The following is a 19,502-nucleotide window of genomic DNA, read 5'->3' as shown; positions in this document are numbered from 1 at the left end:
TTCAAATAAAGCTTTGAAAAAGTTTAACATAAAGGTAGACCTCACATTTCAGCCTTTAAAGAAAAGGGTTAAGTTAAAATGATAATTGATTAATAAATGATTATATGTATTTTATCTGCTCCATAAATAATTCTATATAGCTTATCTGAATTGTTTAAATGTGTAGAATCCACATAAGCTTGTTTTTCATCAACCGGTTAAAATTTACAGCAGGGCATGCAAATTTGGTCCGTTTTTTGGCCAGACAGAAACTGCACACAGACTGAATGTACATAAATGTCTGTAAATCCAGTCACTGACAGCAGGTGGCGCTTTATACGGAAAAGCTGAATTACAGCTGATTCCCGTGAACTCCGCGAACACTTCCTTTAGGTATTACATGGAGCGAAGATGAAAACAAAATGCCATCAAATCGTTTCTGAAGACAGTCAGAACCTTCAGAGGTACATTCATATAATTAATTCATTGATATATTCAGTTGTATAATTCCCTTAGCACTCTTTTAAAACCTCCCAGCTTTTCCGCCCTGTTTTCACTCAGAACGAAACTACTGTGCTGCTGTGCGCACGTGAGACTGTTACTGAAAACTGTGCTTTATGCCGGACAGTATTTATTTATCACGAGTTGTTCAAATCACGGTAATCGAATACGGTTTTAATGATAAATAAAATATGAAACGGTAATACTAACCGTGGGGAATTTTATCATGATTTATCGTCAAACCGGTAATCGTTACATCCCTACTACATTGTTTGGCAGAAGAATAATGTTTTTATTAATATCATTAATTTTTTTTTGCTTGGTTTTATTTTGTTAAACCTTTCTACATATATGGAATAAGTATTTTATAAAAACAATAAGCCCCGTGAAGCCGAGGTTTACAGTGAATTTATAACAGCTGTTATAAATATATAACTATATTGAAAACTGAAACTATTCATTTCAAATAATAAGGTTGTGCTACAAATAATCCTGAGCCGTCAGTTTGACTGAATGAGCTGTATGCTTTCCGTCAATGATTTATTTTTAGTGTCTGGTATTTTAATGTGGTGTGACAAGAATATTTGTGTCAAGCTCCTTTCAGCTGTATTTGATTCCTCCAGATGATTTTCTATTCTCTTGATATTTCACTGAAAAAGACAATAAATGCTATGCTCTTGTGGTCTGCTCTTCATCTGTTAAAATAACAGAGAGCACTTTGAAATTTCTATCAATGGTCCAGTTAATGATGGAACAAAACTTTATTATATAATATAGACGTACATTAATTACATTAATATTTAACGTGTAATATTGCTGCTCATACAAGCTTTATTGTTATTCATGGTTTGTTGATAGCAATTTATTAATGCCATATGTAATTTGTTATACTTTTTGCATTCAGAGAGTGAACCTTTAAACAGGTTGGCAGTATAACAGAAGACAACCCTTTAATTTGATGTATAAAATTATATTGTGTGTGTGTGTGTGTGTGTGTGTGTGTTAGATATAAATAGTGTTCACTGAGTTTACAGTAATCTGATGAATCATGGGTAACAAATCTTAAACACTCCCATTCCGATCTTGAACAAAAGCTGTAAGGTGTGTACATACGGTTATGCAATGATAATAATAATTACATGTTATTGTACTCTGCCCAGTAGAACATTTTTTATATACAAATGTATAACAGCAAGATGACTTTAGACATTAAAAGCTACATTTTTAGCAATTTATATATATATATATATATATATATATATATGATTTGATAATGTAACCCACAGTGTTTCTGTTAAAATGCAGCCCCCTTGCCTGTTCACACAAGAGAACATAATAGAGAGAATCAAACTTGTCTAGCAGGTGATCCACACACACAATTGGTGACCTGCATAAAGACACATTCATTCCAATAAAATGTTAGAGGTGGATCATTTGACAAAGAAACTAAATCTCAGACCCTAAAGCTCAGCATCTCTTCATGGTTGTTTCCAGAGGCAAGGTAAGAGTGTTTATTCTTTTAAATGTGTAACTGCTATAAACTGCGTTTTTGAAGTATGTGCATAGAAATACATTCTTACCTTGACTTTGAAATGTGCCTTTCAAAAAAATAATAATAATAATTTTCTTATTTTTTTATTTATTGTTTTTTTTTTATACATTTATAAATTTAGTCATATCATTGCTCCCTGATTCTATATGAAGTTCCTATTTTACAGATTTAAGGTATCTGGATGAGTCATACAATTGCCTTTCATTCTTAAGAAATAGATTGAAGAGAATTTGACGGACATCAGTGAGAAACATGGCCGGTCAAGGTACAATAAAACAAAATAAACATACTTTTGGTTTACTGTATCTTTCTTTAAATGCTATCTCTTTTAATGCTATCCCTTTAAATGCTATATAGTATTTCAGAATACTAGTGTTAGTAAAGTAAAAATATCAGTACTCCTAAAAACTACTGATTAGTGTACCATATTTAATTGGCAGCGGCTATTTGGACTAAGTGTAAATAGCGATAGATGCTATTTACACTTGGTGAAAATAGCAGTATTTTTTAACGATATGCTATTTACACTAAGGGCAAATAGCTATAGATTCTATTTACACTATGTTAAAATAGCAAGATTTTCTGCTATTTATACTACTTATTGCAAATAGTGGCAATTATCTGCACCTCAGTATTGTAGTACATTATAAAACAGTACGCAATAATAACGTACTGAGTGTAAATTATAATTTTAATTCAAATTATTAAATGGATGCCACCTTATTGGGACAATAAAGCCCTCCCTACACCTACCCTAACCCTACCCGATACTTTATTTTGAACTTTTTGATTATTTCCTTAATGTTTATTGAAAATAAATGCCTTTCTGATGCGATATGAGATTTGAAAAAAAAAAAAAATGTTTGGCAAAAGTTGGGCTCGAACTCGGGTCGATCGCGTCAAAAAGCATGCACCTTACCATCTACGCCACTGAAAGTGATGTTGAACTAACTTCTTTTTTTATTGTTGACTAACCCAATCACACGTTAGTGGGCGGAATTAGTGTAAATAGCCTTTGCCAACAAGATGGGCTATTTGCACTTAGTGTAAATAGACACTCCGTATTTATTTATTCCATCCTGCTCTAGTGCAGATGCTTATGTATTAATCTTCAAATAACTTAAACATACTAAAATACGATCATTCAAATGTGCAAACAAGTGAAAATAACTAAATCTAGCATATAGCAAAATATGGTAAAAATGACTAAAACAAAATGTGTGTAAATATAAACACACAATATACAGATGTCACTTGGGACAGAATGTGTTGACGTTTTAATAAGAATGCCAACATACTACTTTTATATAATGTCTAACAGCTATGGCAGCAGGGTAGATACATTGGTATTAATTAGGGTTATTTTAATGTTAATTATAGTTTTTACCTAAAGTAGCCTGCCAAGAAAACGCAAACGTGGAGATGTCCACATTGAAGCATTTCATGCCATGGACAAAGACAGCCAATCCTAATTTTTGGCACCATTAGTCGCACACAAAAATGTTTTCCCGGTTGTTGGCTGTAAGTTTAGATATTTGCATTGTAGAAGAAGTTGTGCAGCACTGTACACATATGTATTTTCTTTTCTGCAATTACTACGTTAATGAATGTATTGATTTCCTACTACTAGTGTTTTTTTCCTGATGTTTCATTTCTCAATTCCTAAGATACAGGACAAATATTAAAGTACTTCATATTAATCATCATGGCTGTCCTGCTGACCCGTGAATGTGGAATGCGGAATGCATATGCGAATGCGCATTCTGTTTTCCCAGAGTCAAGTATCGAGTTAGAGGTATAGAACTACAGTAGGAACAAATACAGGAATGAATGCAATTCACACAATATGAAAAACAGAAGATTTCTGTCATTTTCAGAACTGTCAATAATATATTCATCTACATTATGAATTAAATGTTTTGTACCCAATAAAAGCAAATTTAAAATATTTAACATTATGATTATAGCAATAAAACATAAAAGTGATAGTATGAAGCTGTGTTCGCATAGTTAACTAATGTGATCAAATTTTATATGTAAAAATTTTTATATTTGTGTTATTCCAGTTTAGCTACATAGATGGGGAACTGCATCATAGAAGACCAAGAAGCACAGGTACTTTGTGTCACAGTTTGTCCTCTATACATGCAATTTTAATAAAAGTGTTATTATAATAATAAAAAAAGATACATTAACTTAATATACTTTGACATTTTGGGGGGAGGGATTTTGTCTATCAAGGGTTTTGCTTTGTACTTTACTATCTGCCTGCATAATTATCAAAGTCACATTAATTTTCCTGTATGTATAGACCTATTGGAATACTTTGCAGTTGTGGAAATTAATGTATCCCAAGCTGTGGTGATTGAACAGATCAAAACATCATTGGCCTTTATCATGTTTCCTTTTCAAATGGACAACAGTACTGAAATTACTTCTGCAAACATTACAACAGGTGAGCCTGTTAAACTGGTATTCAAAAGCCAGTTTTCAGCCATCATTATTTCTGCTTAGTTTCTTCATCAATGTTGTGTAAACATTCTATTGTTAACCAGTTGTGTTATATTTATGTCAGTGTGCCAACCAAATGTGACCGACTACCAGTGCGTATGTGAAGATGGTTATGCATGGTCATACAACAACTGCCAGACATATGAGGCCTGTGGCGATATCAGTTTTGGCTCGTGTGGATGTATCAGTGGTATTCCCGGTGATGGAGAGATGTGTGTGCTGGAGAGTGGTAAGAATGATGACCAAACAAGCCAACAGTAAATGCATTCAAAACATGTAAAAGTGTTTGTAGTGTTAAAAGAAAAATATTGTTAAAATAATACATATTAATTGGTTAACCTAGCATATACAGTAAAAAAAAAAGTAAATTTAACAGGTAATTTTATTAAATTTTTTTAAATATAAAAAGTATGAATTTGCATATTTACAGTGAAAATCTATATTATATTTAACAGCCTTATACAAACTTACATTTTTTTAAAATAAAAATGATTAATCATAATTTAAGCATAAACTATTTTTGTATTAACACCTTAGAAACGGACAAATAGTGAACAATGTAGGCTGCTATTTTTAAATAAATATATTTACACATTGCTGTTGTTAATATAATTAATTATTAATTATATTATAATTAATTAATTATTTTGAAGAATGTTGTTAACCAAACCGTCTTGGTTATCACAGACTTCTATCGCACGGACGGACATAAATAAATAAATAAACCAAAAAATATGTCTTATGATCCAAAGAAAGTTATGCAGGTTTGGAATGACACGAGTGTAAGTAAATGATGATGGATTTTACAAAAGAACATTGTATAATTCTACCTGTTTCTTGTGTTTAAGGTCATTGTTTCATGAATGACAAAGTGTGTTTGTTGGGTAACAAACTTTGCTAGTGTTATGGAAGAATGACTTGATTTGACAGAGTTTTGGTAGTGCATTGGATGTGAAATTACTGCTGTGCCAAGCTGAAAGTTAATAAGGAAAACTGTCTGAAAAGTTTTGAAAAAGTAACCTAAATATTAAGAAATGTGTCCTTGGGGGCATTTATACAACAACGTTTTCAACTAAAAATGAAAAACTTTTTATGCATTCTAGCTATTCATTTTGTTACATAGCCTCCCGTCTAGGTTTAGGAAGGTCAGTAAAAAAAAAGAAAAAGTAAAAAAAAAAACACCTTGGGGAGAGAACCTGGGCAATCCAACCTCCCGCCCCAGAACCAACACAAACCCCAATTTCAAATTAATTTCTTTTAATTTGAAAATATAAAGGGAGATAAACCCAGAGGTCAACAGAAACAGTCAATCTCAAAAGAACAAATATTAACATATTAATAAATGTTTAGGCAACAACATTTCAGGGGAGAGCTAGGCCAAAATAACAAACTAAACTAAAATAACTAACCCAAGAACATTTATAAATTACCTAGGAAAGATAATCCAAAAATAAAATACATTACACTTCCCTCTCTCCCTGTCTGCCCATAACTAGGAGAAAAAAAAGTACAAACAAAAATGGCACCCTCCCCCTACATTCCCTTACATAAGGAAAATCATAAGAATACTAAAAAACATAGTTAACATAAGACATAAACAAATAATCAAACAGTATCAAACGTCTACAAGTCCCTTTCCGTTAAAGAGCACAACCAAATCTCTAAATTCCCTTACTCAGAAATAAATCAAAAGCAAGTAGGAGGAAGGATTGCCCTGGTGGAAGAAAGTCTCTCTCCCCTCCACAGGTCCACCATTTCTTATATTTCCACTCCTTCCCGTCGTTATCCAATCACCCCAGGCATCTCCAGATTGAACTCAACTGATTGAAGCATCTGTCTTGTGACGATGAGAGCGAGAGAGAGAGAGAGAGAGAGAGAAAAAAAAAATAATAATAGAGAAAGGGGAAAAAGCAAACAGAACACCTCATCCAACACATACAGTATACACAATTATATAACACATTGAATACGTCCTCCAGTGCTGGAGTTCCTGCAAGAAAAGCTTGCGGCGTGAGCGGTTGCTACTACCCCGTGTAGCAATTTATATAGCTCAAAAGGGAACTGTATATAAATAATTACAATTAATTATGATTAATTAATGGCCTAATGGTTAGAGAGTCAGACTCGTAATCCAAAGGTTGCGAGTTTGAGTCTCAGGTCCGGCAGGAGTTGTAGGTGGGGGGAGTGCTCTCTCCACCCTCAATACCACGACTGAGGTGCCCTTGAGCAAGGCACCGAACCCTCAGCTGCTCCCCAGGCGCCACAGCATAAAATGGCACTGCTCCGGGTGTGTGTGCACTTTGGATGGGTAAATGCAGAGCACAAATTCCAAGTATGGGTCACCAACATAGCTTATATCTCAGACCCTAATAATAAACATAGCTTGTTTATTGAAGATTCAGGACAACCACCTAGCAGTGCATTACAATAGTCCAGTCTTGGTCATGAATGCACGAACTAGCTTTTCTGCATCAGAAACAGGTAGCATGTTTCTAAGATGGAAGAATGCTGTTTTTGTAACATGGGAAATATGATTTTCAAAGGACAAGTTGCTGTCGAATATAACACCCAGATTTTTGACTTTAGAGGACGTAACAGTACATCCGTCTAGTTGCAAATTGTAAAAGAGATTCTGTGTACTGTTTTTTGGTGCAATAAGTAATATCTCTGTCTTATTTGAATTTAATAGGAAGAAATTATTGGTCATCCAATCTTTTATATTTTTTACACAACCTATTATCTTAGTTTAGAAGTTTCATCTGGTCTGGTTGAGATATTTGAGTATCATCAGCATAACAATAAAAACTAATCCAGTATTTTCTAATAATATTACCAAGGGGCAACATAGTATATTGAAAATAGCAAAACAAAAGTGGTAGCGATCGGACAGGTAGGATCTAAACCATCTTAAAGCCTGCCCTTGAATACCAGTATAGTTTTGTAATCGATCTATGAGTGTGTCATGGTCTATAGTGTCGAACGCAGCAGATCAAGTAATACTAGCAATGAGATGCAGCCTTGGTCTGAAGCAAGAAGCAAGTCATTTGTAATTTTAACAAGTGCAGTTTCTGTGCTATGGTGAAGCCTGAAACCTGACTGAAATTCTTCATAGAGATCATTTTTTTGCAAGTAGGAGCACAACTGAGCAGACACAACTTTTTCTAAAATTTTAGACATAAACGGAAATTTTGAAATGGGTCTGTAATTTGCCAGTTCATTAGAATCTAGTTGTGGTTTCTTAATAAGAGGCTTAATAACCGGTTTTAAAGATAACGATGAGTTAATAATATTGAGAAGCGGTTCTTCTGCTACAGGTAACAACTCTTTCAGTAGTTTAGTGGGTACAGGATCTAATAAACACGTTGTTGGTTTAGATGCACTGATAAGTTTATTTAGCTCTTCCTGTCCTATAGTTGTGAAGCACTGCAGTTTTTCTTTGGGTGCGATGAATGAAGCTGAAATACTAGACGCAGTAGAATCTACATTTGATATTGTATTTCTGATGTTATCTATTTTATCAGTAAAGAAATTCATAAAGTCATTACTAAACTGTGAGGGAATATTTAGATCGGGTGGCGTCTGTTTATTAGTTAATCTAGCCACTGTGATAAATAAGAACCTTGGATTGTTTTGGTTATTATCTATGAGTTTGCGGACAAGCTCCCTGGCAGCTTTTAGAGCCTTTCTATAGCTGGACATACTGTTTTTCCACGCAATTCTAAAAACTTCCAAGTGTATTTTTTCCAGTTTTTCTCCATTTGCGCTCAAGATTACGAGTTTCTTTCTTGAGAGAATGGGTAACTGTTGTACCATGACTAGAGCTGTCGCGATTCGTCGATTTTAGTAGACTAGTCGATTTTTAAAAATCGTTGACTTAATTTTGCTTGCGTCGACTAACCGGCAAAATACCGGAAGTGGCGCATTTCAAGGACGAGAATCTATAAAACACATTTTTAGACTATTTTCCAAGGCTGCATGATATATTAAACCCATTTAAAAAAAAATCATAATTAAGCATAATTGTGAATTAACAAAAGCTATGATTTAATTAAATAATTATATGCCATGCAGTTCACACAGTATATGCGCTTTAATTATTTACATGCGTGTAGGTTAAGCACGTTCATCTCACAGCGGCTCCGTTCACAGTAGCTCCACAGAAACCGTTATCATTTACATGTGGAGCGTCTCAAACTCATCTCTGCATGCTGTTGTGAGTTTGTGTTTATTATAGCGTTCATCTGGGAACGCAACGTGCGCCATTTCATCAGATTTGTAAGGTAAATCATTTGTAAATCTACACAAACACAGGAGAATACATCGCGATTTCAAAATAAAAGCTCAAACCATCACTCTGAGTTTAGACGGTTTGATGTCCACATATTCAGCGGCTGTAGCATTTCTGTCCTAAAGAAATGGACAAATATTAAAGATTAAGTGGACATTTGAATCAAACGGTGCTTGGTCGATATTAAACAGTAATGTGTAAAAATAATCATCAGGCCGTCGGCACCCCCTGCAGGACTTTGTTGTAATGCGTAATCTACATTAGCTCTATTGTTTATTATACATTATGTATTTTAACAGTTTTGTTCAATAAAAAAAACATATGATTTTTTGCTTTTGATACTTTATTTGAACTAATTATTATTGCATCATTGCTATTATATATGTATTTTAAGCCAGTTTTATTACCACAAAAAAAAAAAAAAAAAAAAAATATATATATATATATTATAATTATAGGGCCCTATGAAATGCGTTTTATTTCCAAATTCAGTTTTTTTAATTTTATTAATCAAAAAACCTTTCTAATTAATTGAGTTTTACAGTTTTATCTGTACCAAATTCTGTTTTCCATTATTTTCTGGATTCCATTTTAATTGTTCCATTAATTTTTATAATAAAAAGCATCTCCAATTAATTGATTTTATATTAAAAAAAGTTTTTTTTTTCAGAAATACTGCACTTACATTTTTCACCTAAATAAATTCTGGTAAATAATATTTCCTTTAAAAACCTTTAAAAAGTGTTTTTTGATTATAATTTTATTATTATTAGACTAGAACACGTGGATATGTTGTCATTCTCACACTATAATACTGAATAATAATAATAATAATACATTTTATTTGTAATGCGCCTTTCTTAAACTCAAAGCGCTACAACATGTACAAACAAAATAACAAATCAACCAAAACTACATAATATCAAAATAAAATCACAGTAAATAATCACAAATTAAAAGCTTTACTAAAAAGATGCGTCTTAAGAAGTTTCTTGAAACAATCCAAGGAAGCCGCATTCCTAATGAACGCAGGCAATGCGTTCCATAGCTTAGGCCCGTTATAAGAAAAAAGCCCTTCCCCCGATGATTTTTAATTTACAATGAGGCTGATACAAGGAGAGACAACCAGCAGAGCGAACTTCACACCTGTGTATACTCTTTTTTTTTTTTTACATGGGTAGTTCTAGTCTTGGCTTCTTATTGGTCAGTACAGTGTTCAGTCATGCTGAAATCAATCTATTCCAGATGTGATTTTTGTTGCATTGCAACATTCTGTTGATTGACAGCTGAAGCTCTGAAGCTCTTACTGTATTACTGTCACAATATTTCTTATTTCAATAATAAGATAATTCCCTCCACCATGTTCTCTCTGCCAAAACCAGTTATCCAAGAAGCATGTTTTATTAGATTGTGCTTGTAACTTTTTGATAAGACCTTTTTATTAAGTTAAGTCTTTTGAAGAGATTTTTAACAAAAATATATTTTTTAGCAAAAATATATAAATTGTGAAAACATGATATAATTCAGCCATAAATTTTCTCACCATGAAAATAGCCACAGAAGCTGGCATGGAGTTAAACACAAACAAACAAACTGTCATTGTTTGTATTGTCTTAATCTTCTGTCAACTCTAATCTTTCACTATCATTTATTTTATATTAGATATTTATAAATGTTTTCACTCACTATCATTGTGTGTGGGCCTTCTTATATAATTCCATGAAATTTTTTAATTAACTATTTTTTAAATAATTTATTGTAAAAATATTGTGTTCTTCCCTACAGATATAAATGAATGTCTGTTCAGTCCATCTGTATGTGGTCCAAATTCCAACTGCACAAATGAAAAGGGAAGTTACAGTTGCTCATGTCTGGATGGATTCACTGAAACAAACTCAAGTCTCCCCGTCAGCATCAAAAACACATGTGGAGGTACATTTTACATTTAGAGTTGTGTGTACTTTAACTATGAATAATGAGCTAGAGTTTATTGATGTGATTTTTACTTTGGATTCCATTTTGAAAGCATTCTGTTGTAAAGATGTCAAAGAAAGAGGTGACCTTCACATATGAATGAAACAAGCTGTTCATTTTCCTGTAACTTCCTTTTAACATAGATGTGGATGAATGTGTTGAGATATCAGATACCTGTGGTCCAAACTCAATCTGCAGCAACACTGTTGGGAGTCACAATTGCTCGTGCATACACAGAGTGGATGTGGGCAGCCACGCCATCATTTTCAAAAGTCTCCGTTTTGGTCTGTTTACACTGAAACGCAACCCTGGAGTTTTCAAACTAAAACGGGGTCTGCAGTGTTTTCAAAAGTCTCCGTTTTCAACCGCAAAAACGCTGGAGTAGTGTAAACGATAGGCGTAACCTTAGCAAAAGTTACGCAAATGCATTACTGTAAAACGGGGCCTCTCTCTCTCTCTCTCTTATATAACTTAGTTATTAGCTGCATTTGTCTGCTATCAACGGCTCAAAGCCTCCATTACAGGTCTAAAAAGGCTTTTTCATTCATCTGCCGTATTTATGAACATCAAAAGGGCTAAACAATGGCAGTGAATACAAAAACACGTGAACAGAGTTGCTAAGAATAATTCGATTTTATCCATTTAATGTAAGAATCTTTCGATTTGATCCATACCAGGCTTTTTGGATTCACCACCATTACTTTGTCATGCTGATAGTGACTAAAAGGGTTTTTGTTGTTTAGATTTGTTTACAATTCAAATGTCAATGAAAATAAATGAAGATTTTGATATCAGTCTCGACAATTCCACTACTCCGAAGTACGGTGACTATTCCAGAAAAATTCGATTAGCAGTAAGTATTTAAATATTTCAGCTTTTCCTGATGATAGATGAATAATTGTCATGATAAATTACATTAGATCTATTAACTGTCTAAATGTCATAAAGATACAGCCTTTTTAATGCCAGTAAATCAGCTCAAATAAGATTTTTTTGTGTGTGTATGCCTTGGTTAAGTCTATATATTTCTGGTTCTTGCCACAGAGTAATGTTGTCTTCAAATGACGTTACATACTTGTATTTAATTTTTTTTCAATAAGGTACACTTTCTAATGTGGTTATTCTTTGTGCAGATTGAAGAAAGTTACAAAACTGTGCCTGCCTACAAAAAAGGTTCAGTAAGAGTCACTGATTTCAGGTAAAGTCTACAATCTAAACATTCACTCCAAAGGTCCATTTAGTTTTTTATTTCTTAAACAGTGTCTTGTCATAGTTGTGGTTTCTGTGTTGCTCCATAGGCCTGGTAGCATTTTAGCAGACTATCAAATTAATGCAACAACCAGCAGCCCCAACAGCCCTCAATTTGCAGAAGCAAACAAAGAGGTCGCCAGCATTCTCATAAATGATAGAGTCCCTGTAGATTTAAATACTTTTGTCCAAAGTGGTAAGGGTATTTAGTATCTAATCTTAAAAACTTTTTTTATAATTTTCAAATTTTCATAAGCTTGATTATCGCTTGTAAAAGGACCAACAAAGCTGCAATACAAATGAGAAAGATAAAATAAGGTTTATGAATTTTACTTTCAGAGCAAAAGAATCTTTCCACTGCGGATAAATGGTATTTTTGGCAAAATATGACTCTGACATGTAAACGCCCAGATTCTGTTGTGGGTACAATGAGATGGACAGTGAATGAGCAACCTATATCAAGCAATGATAAATACAATATCAGTATTTCACCTGACAGTAGCACACTCATTGTGAAAAAGATCGATGTGAACAACAGAGGTGAGTCACCAGTGTTGTGCAAGTTATTTCCAAACTGTAATAAATTATAGATTACTTGTTACTGTTATTTAAAAGTAATTCCTTACCTTACAATATTACTGTATCAGAATTGTAATTCATTACATTACTCCGGTATTACTTTAGAAGTACAACTTGACATTCTAAAAAGACAAAATGTACTGCAGAGTATTTTACATCCAGTAGATGGCGATATGGTGTAGCATAATGACTGTGGGCTATCCAGGCATCTTGCGAATGTACATGCCATCTTCACCCATTAGCTGCTTTTCCACTGGCCAATGCGAGCCGGGCAAGGCTAATAGCCTCGGACCTCGAGCACAGAGGCCGAAATCATGCCACGTTTCCACTGTCGGGCCAGTAGCCTCGTGGCACTCCTGTAAAACCCGCCCTAAACACGCCTTCACTAGACTACGTCACACAATACAAAGTTCCACCAGCGAGAGGGAGATGAATGAAATAAATCGCTAAACAAATATATCAGAAGCTGTCGTTGTTTAGTCTTTATTTACAAACTTGGACACCACACGCGGCCATTGACTGACCACGAACAAGAAATAGAACCTACTTGCGGGCATTTTTGATAATGTCATTAATGTCTCGCGGTCTCGCTGTTTTTTTTCTTGTTTGTTTTTTCTTTGATCAATTAAATTTTGGGCTAAAAGTGTGTTGTAACGTTACTGAACATGTACACTACTGCGTTACAGCAAAAAGTAATCCGTTACTGTAATGCATTACTTTTGTAACGCGTTACTCCCAACACTGTGAGTCACACATATCTTTGTCCTATCAATGACTGTTTTAGGTCAAGATAATAATAATAATCTTTATTTTCTATAGCGCCTTTAAATGTTACTTCTCAAAGCGCTTTACATAAGCAAATAAAACATCAAAATACACCATATAAAAATACAAACTAAGCAAAATAGAAAGAAAACATGCATTCAAAACTACGGAAGCGTATTGCATTCACTTGAGGAAAAAAAATCTACTCTGTTTTTCTGAATTAACGAGTTAATTATCTCAGAATTACGAGATCATTTTTCATTAAAAAAAAGTTTTTGCTCTGTTTTTTTGAATTAATGACTTAATTATCTCGTAATTCTGAGATAATTAACTCGTTAATTCAGAAAAACAGAGTAGATTTTTTTTTTCCTCAAGTGAATGCAATACGCTTCCGTACAAAACACTTAAAAATAAAAAGAATATAAAATGAATATAAAAATTCAAGTAAAAGCTACCCTAAAAAAATGAGTAAAAAATTCCAAGAGATTTTGCTTGCCTTATTTCAATAGGAAGGGAGTTCCACAGTTTTAGAGTTAGAGAAGAAAAAACCCTATCACCCATCTAAAGATTTAAGCTATGTGGCAATTGTGCTTAGGTGGTATTTGTCTGGAGCTATGGAACGGTCTACCTTTGTTTATTAGGTCTACTTAAATTTTAGTCAAAGATTGAAACTTACAGTACTTGCTTGCTCTGGCTTATGATCAACCTAGAATCTGAATAGTTTGTTCAGTCAGAAATTAAAATGTGTTTTTCTTCCAATGGCGCACAGCAATAAGAAATGTTGGTCTCTCTTTTCCATACAGTGAAAGTGACAAGGGATTTGGGATATCAAACTATAAATGAAACACAAAAAAGTATCATAGACTCTTGAATCCTGTCAATGTCACATCGTGGTGACAAAAAGTAATAGTTGATCAGTACATTTGCTGATATTTAGCATTCTTTAGTTTGTTTTTTTTCTTTCCCCCACTCTACCCTAGATATGTGTTTTATATATACTGTATATGTATTATTTATTTATTTATTTATTTTTTACCTTGCAGGTAGATACGCATGTGTCATAGACAGGAACATATCTTACATTCAGTGGCAAGATATAGTTATTGAACCACTTCCGGATATCATAGTGGGTGAAGTTATAAGAACGTTCAAGTGTATGGAACGGACCATAGAACTGACATGTTGTGCAACAAAATATGATGTTGAGTGGACCACGACTACTACTGCTGATCAATGGACACCTCCAGGTTGTCACTTTAAAATATTTTTACAGAAGCTACTGAGTACAATTTTCAGTAACTAACATTGATTCAAGTCGTGTTGAATTCACCATGTTTTATTTATTTATTCTAATGATTCTATTTACCTTTTTATGGAATCAGACAATGGATGCATCACACTAAAACATAAAATCGGGCATACAAATTGTAATAGTAATGAATCCTTTACATGCCGACTCAAGATCTTGGCACTGCAAGACTTCTCTTATGGCCATAGAACAGTCGAAATTCAGAAAGTCGATGAAGGTAAACCTGCAGTTTTTCATCCTTAGATGCAGCAGAATGTTCTTTTACCTGGTTCAGTTGTCTGAAAGAAATAGTTGTTTTTTTTACGATTTTCTGAAATTCAATCAAATGTTTACTCTAGAATTTCCCTGTAAAAATATAACGCTTGGAGATGGAAAAGACAGTGCCATTTTGACAGGAACCTGTGAAAAAGGCAAGGCAGGAAAGATAACTTATCAATGTATATCACAGGTATGGAGGGAAATAAGCAGGGACTGTATACTTAAAGTTATCAAAAACATTGAAAAGAAAGTTGAGGTAATCTTCATCTATGATTTGGTAAAAAATAAAATAAAATAATTTCACTTTAAAATATTTCTGATATTTACATTTCTTCTTTATTTTGTCATTTAGAACTTGGTTCCACAGGACATACCACTAGTTGTGGCTGAGCTTAGTATTGCTACAAAGAACAATACAAAAGAGATAACACAGTCTTCTGAGACTGTCAAAACCATTGTTGAAATACTTTTAAGAGTTGCTAATGTCTCACAAAAAATTATCATCAATCAGCCTGTGATGGAGGTATGTACATTACAGTATGTATGCACAAAAGACATCAGGCATATTGTGGCTAATCAAAACTTTATCACTATAATATATTTGTACATTCTCTTTTGTTATCCCGTTTAATTAAAAACAGTTTGTACTAAAGAATTTTCTTTGTTTAATTTCCAGGATTTCCTTAAAACAGTGGATATCCTCGTTTCAACATCTGCCATTGATACATGGAAAAATCTGAACAATGACAGCAGGACAGATAACACCAGCACAGCACTTCTGAGCGCTATTGAGAATATAAGTAGTCGTCTCACAAATGCCAATTTTAGGATTATTGAAACATCTATTGAGTTGAATAGAACTGTAACAAACAGCACCTTTTATAGAGGAATATCAAGCCTGCCAAACTCAACTACTGAGATTCAGATACCAGAGATTCCTGTATTCACCCCTATAACCATCATAGTCTTCACAACTCTTGATAATGTCCTACCTACACGAGATACTAGTAATAAAGGCAGAAGCAATGTGCACATCAATGGAGATGTGGTTGTAGTAAAGGTTGACAACAAAACAATTAACAACATATCTTTTGCGTTTGACATTACTAATTCGTCTTTGGGAAATCCTCAGTGTGTCTTTTGGAACTTTAATCTTGATGCATGGGATTCCACTGGATGTGAAGTAAAGCCTTATATAAGTAAAGGGAACGAAACTGGCAAGACATGTGAATGCAACCATACAACCTCTTTTTCAATCCTAATGTCACCATTTTCCATTAAGCACATAGCCTTAGCCATTATAACTTACATTGGTGTATCTGTTTCGATGGCCAGCTTGATTTTGTGCCTCATTATTGAGATCATTGTGTGGAAGTCAATGACAAGAAATGACACATCCTACATGCGACATGTCTCCATAGTCAACATTGCCGTGTCCTTGCTTATAGCAAATGTCTGTTTTATCATTGGCGCTGCAGTCGCAGATAGTGAGCAGCCACCCTCAGTGGATCGCTGCAGTCCGGCGGTTTTCTTCATGCACTTTTTTTACCTGGCTCTTTTCTTCTGGATGTTACTGTCAGCATTGTTACTCTTTTATCGTACAGTCATGGTCTTGTCTCAGATGTCAAGGGCCAAAATGATGGCCATTGCCTTCATAGTCGGTTATGGTGCACCTTTGCTCATAGCGGTCATTACTGTTGCATCAACAGCTGGACCTCAAAATTATATTTCCAATAGAAATGCATGCTGGCTGAACTGGAATGAGTCAAAGGCCTTGTTGGCATTTTTGATTCCAGCTCTCACTATTTTAGCCATAAACCTTGTGGTTTTGATTGTGGTTCTGTGCAAGATGTTGAGGAGAGGAGTTGGTGCCGCAACTCAACCAGATGAGAAACATGCCCTGGTGGTTATTGCCAGATGTGTGGCCATTTTGACTCCTATCTTTGGTCTAACATGGGGATTTGGAATTGGAACCATGGTGTCACAGGATTTAGGCATTCATGTGGTGTTTGCACTCCTCAATTCACTGCAGGTATCACTTTCTTTACTTCCCACTTTACTTTTTTATTTTGACTATGTTAGTTGTAATGCAAATAATGCAATAATTATTATATTCTGTTATTCTAACAATCCATTATAAAACCTCACAACAACATAATATAATGCAAAAGAAGTTATTTCATCATGTATTTGTATCACTTGTGCAGGGATTCTTTATTTTGGTGTTTGGAATGCTTTTAGACAGCAAGGTATGAATTGATTTTTGTTGCTTGACAATTTGACAAACCATTTTGGCAGAATAATTATATTAAAGGTATTTTCGAGTCATTCAGTACTTTAACCCATTTTGTCATATATGGTTGCAGATCCGTGAGGCTCTCGCAGGAAGACTGTCACTAAGGAACCTTACCAGCTCTAACCGTACCAGGGTAAATAACAGAAAAACAATGCATCTGATCCATGAGATTTTGCTAAACATCTTACAGTTGGCTTTTACTCTTTCAGTTATGTTAGCAGATGTTAGATGTGCTCAGTTTACAGCTGATATCTTAAATCTTTAAATTACAGAGTACTAGTGCAGGACCATCATCTTCAAGCGGACTGGGTTTCTTTCAAAGGATGCGGAGAAGTAAGCCTTATTATTAAAAAGGATACAATTGTTTACATATTTTGGTGTATAGACTTTTATTTAGTCAAAATAGCTTTAGAAGATCAACATTATTGATAATAGGCCATAACATTTTGAATAATGTCCAAATATCTATTTGCAGATGTGTACAACGTATCTGAAGCCAGCGCTTTCTCGGCAGCTACATCTTCACACAGCTCCAGTGGCTCAGATACTTTAGTGAATGCATAATCAGCTACTTCATTAACTATAGCCAAATTAAACAGCCTTTTCCAAACAAGTTTTCTACTTTGCTAGTATATGTAAACTGCACTATCAGTTACTGATTTCTGGGAAGAAGTGTTTCTATGTTCTGATATATTAATAAAAATGGCTTACAATCTACAGATCTAATATTTGATTAAGGATACATTTTAATATAATGCTGCAGTTGGCATGATTGCATACACTTTAATTTATAACAGAAAAACTCTACCAGTAATAAAGGTCTGGAGAAATTTCTCAGAGCGCTGAATGTTTCTATAGCAACCGGGACATCTAATGGTGCGTTCACACCAGACGCGAATGAAGCGTTAAGCGCGAGTGATTTACATGTTAAGTCAATGCAAAGACGCGAATAGACATCCTGCGGCGCGATTCGCCAAATCAGGAGCTTGCTCTAGTAGTGACGTGATTACGAGTGGAGGCAGAAATCCGAAACAACTATAGAGGACAAAATCATCGTCGTTGTATGTGGATCCCCGGAGCTGTACAATGAACCAAAGATTACCCAAAACGAATTATGTTTATTCGTGAGCTCCAGGTCAACAAAATCCATGTCAGCCATTTTGCAACTAGACTGGAGCCGCCTGGCAGAAGCCCCTCCCATGACGCAAATTCGCGTCTGTTGTGACGTGAATTTCACGCGCGAATGAAGCGAGTAAACTCAAAATGTTCAAGCGTCCACCAACGCGTGAATAGATAAATCGTTCAAGTCGCGTCTGGTGTGAACGCACTGTAACGGCAGCTGCAGTGAGCGCTGACTTTACCAATTAGTGATTGGCTCTTTCATTCAGAAGGTGGGGCTTCCTGAGATTGAGCGGCCATTTTCAGAGTTGCATTTTTCTCCATTCAAAACAATACGAGTGACATGTCTTTGGTAATCTATAGTCTTTGCCTCAACTTTAGGTTCCAAAAACAGAGGTAACTTTCAGGGCATGCAAGTAACCATAGCAACTTGCTCTCTGAAGATAACCTGCTCCAGAGTAGGTTCTGTTTCAGGGTTAGCTTACTTCAGAGCTATCAGCGCATGTGTGCGTGACTTACTAACGAGACTCCAGTGTGCGAGACAGATAGTGCACAATATGATATATTATTACAATACGTTATATATATATATATATATATATATATATATGTTATATATTAACGAAGCAAACCACCAACCAATGCCATCAACACACTTTACTTCGGTGAACACATCCATCATGCACCGCAACACATCACATGACTTAAATACTGGCTTGATGTCAAACAATCAATCAAGTAATTACCATACACATTACTTCAAATACATCACATCACCTTCCCCTTAAAAATTAACACCACATTACCCCATACATTAATTTATTTCTACTCCGTCTCTAAAACGTTGTGGTAATTGAATAGTCCGTTTAGAACGTCGCAGACCCACTGGGCTTGCAACCAGGGATTCAGGTGGTTCAACTGGTAGTTCAGGCTCACATACAGTTGTTGATGTTTCAACCAACCCTGAGCTGCTGGTTTCAATCTCTTTTTCGGGCTCTTGAGTCTCCACTGAGCTACGTGACATCAGTTGTTCATCATAAGTCTCTGAAGCAGAAAAAAGGCATGGTCTCAGTTGATCACCATGCCGTCTATAAACAGTGGTCGATAATGGATCACGCACCTT

The 19,502-nt window shown here is 34.7% G+C and overlaps 1 protein-coding gene across 1 annotated transcript; it reads left to right on the top strand.

The window, feature by feature from the left end:
* The first annotated feature begins 4,631 nt into the window (after positions 1-4,631).
* Positions 4,632-18,116, top strand: LOC306880053 (adhesion G-protein coupled receptor F1-like). Its single transcript, XM_079433330.1, has 13 exons — positions 4,632-4,772; positions 10,617-10,763; positions 11,549-11,658; positions 11,939-12,003; positions 14,441-14,644; positions 14,780-14,923; positions 15,045-15,220; positions 15,317-15,487; positions 15,641-16,996; positions 17,172-17,213; positions 17,331-17,393; positions 17,533-17,593; positions 17,736-18,116. Exons 5-13 carry the CDS (start codon positions 14,554-14,556, stop codon positions 17,822-17,824), a joined length of 2,193 nt encoding a protein of 730 aa, XP_079289456.1. The 5' UTR covers positions 4,632-4,772; positions 10,617-10,763; positions 11,549-11,658; positions 11,939-12,003; positions 14,441-14,553; the 3' UTR covers positions 17,825-18,116.
* The last annotated feature ends 1,386 nt before the right edge of the window (positions 18,117-19,502 follow it).

The sequence above is a fragment of the Barbus barbus genome (assembly GCF_936440315.1).
Source record: "Barbus barbus genome assembly, chromosome: 14".
Lineage (NCBI taxonomy): Eukaryota > Metazoa > Chordata > Actinopteri > Cypriniformes > Cyprinidae > Barbus > Barbus barbus.
The sequence above is the reverse complement of the archived record's forward strand: the minus strand, read 5'-3'. Positions and strand labels throughout refer to the sequence as shown.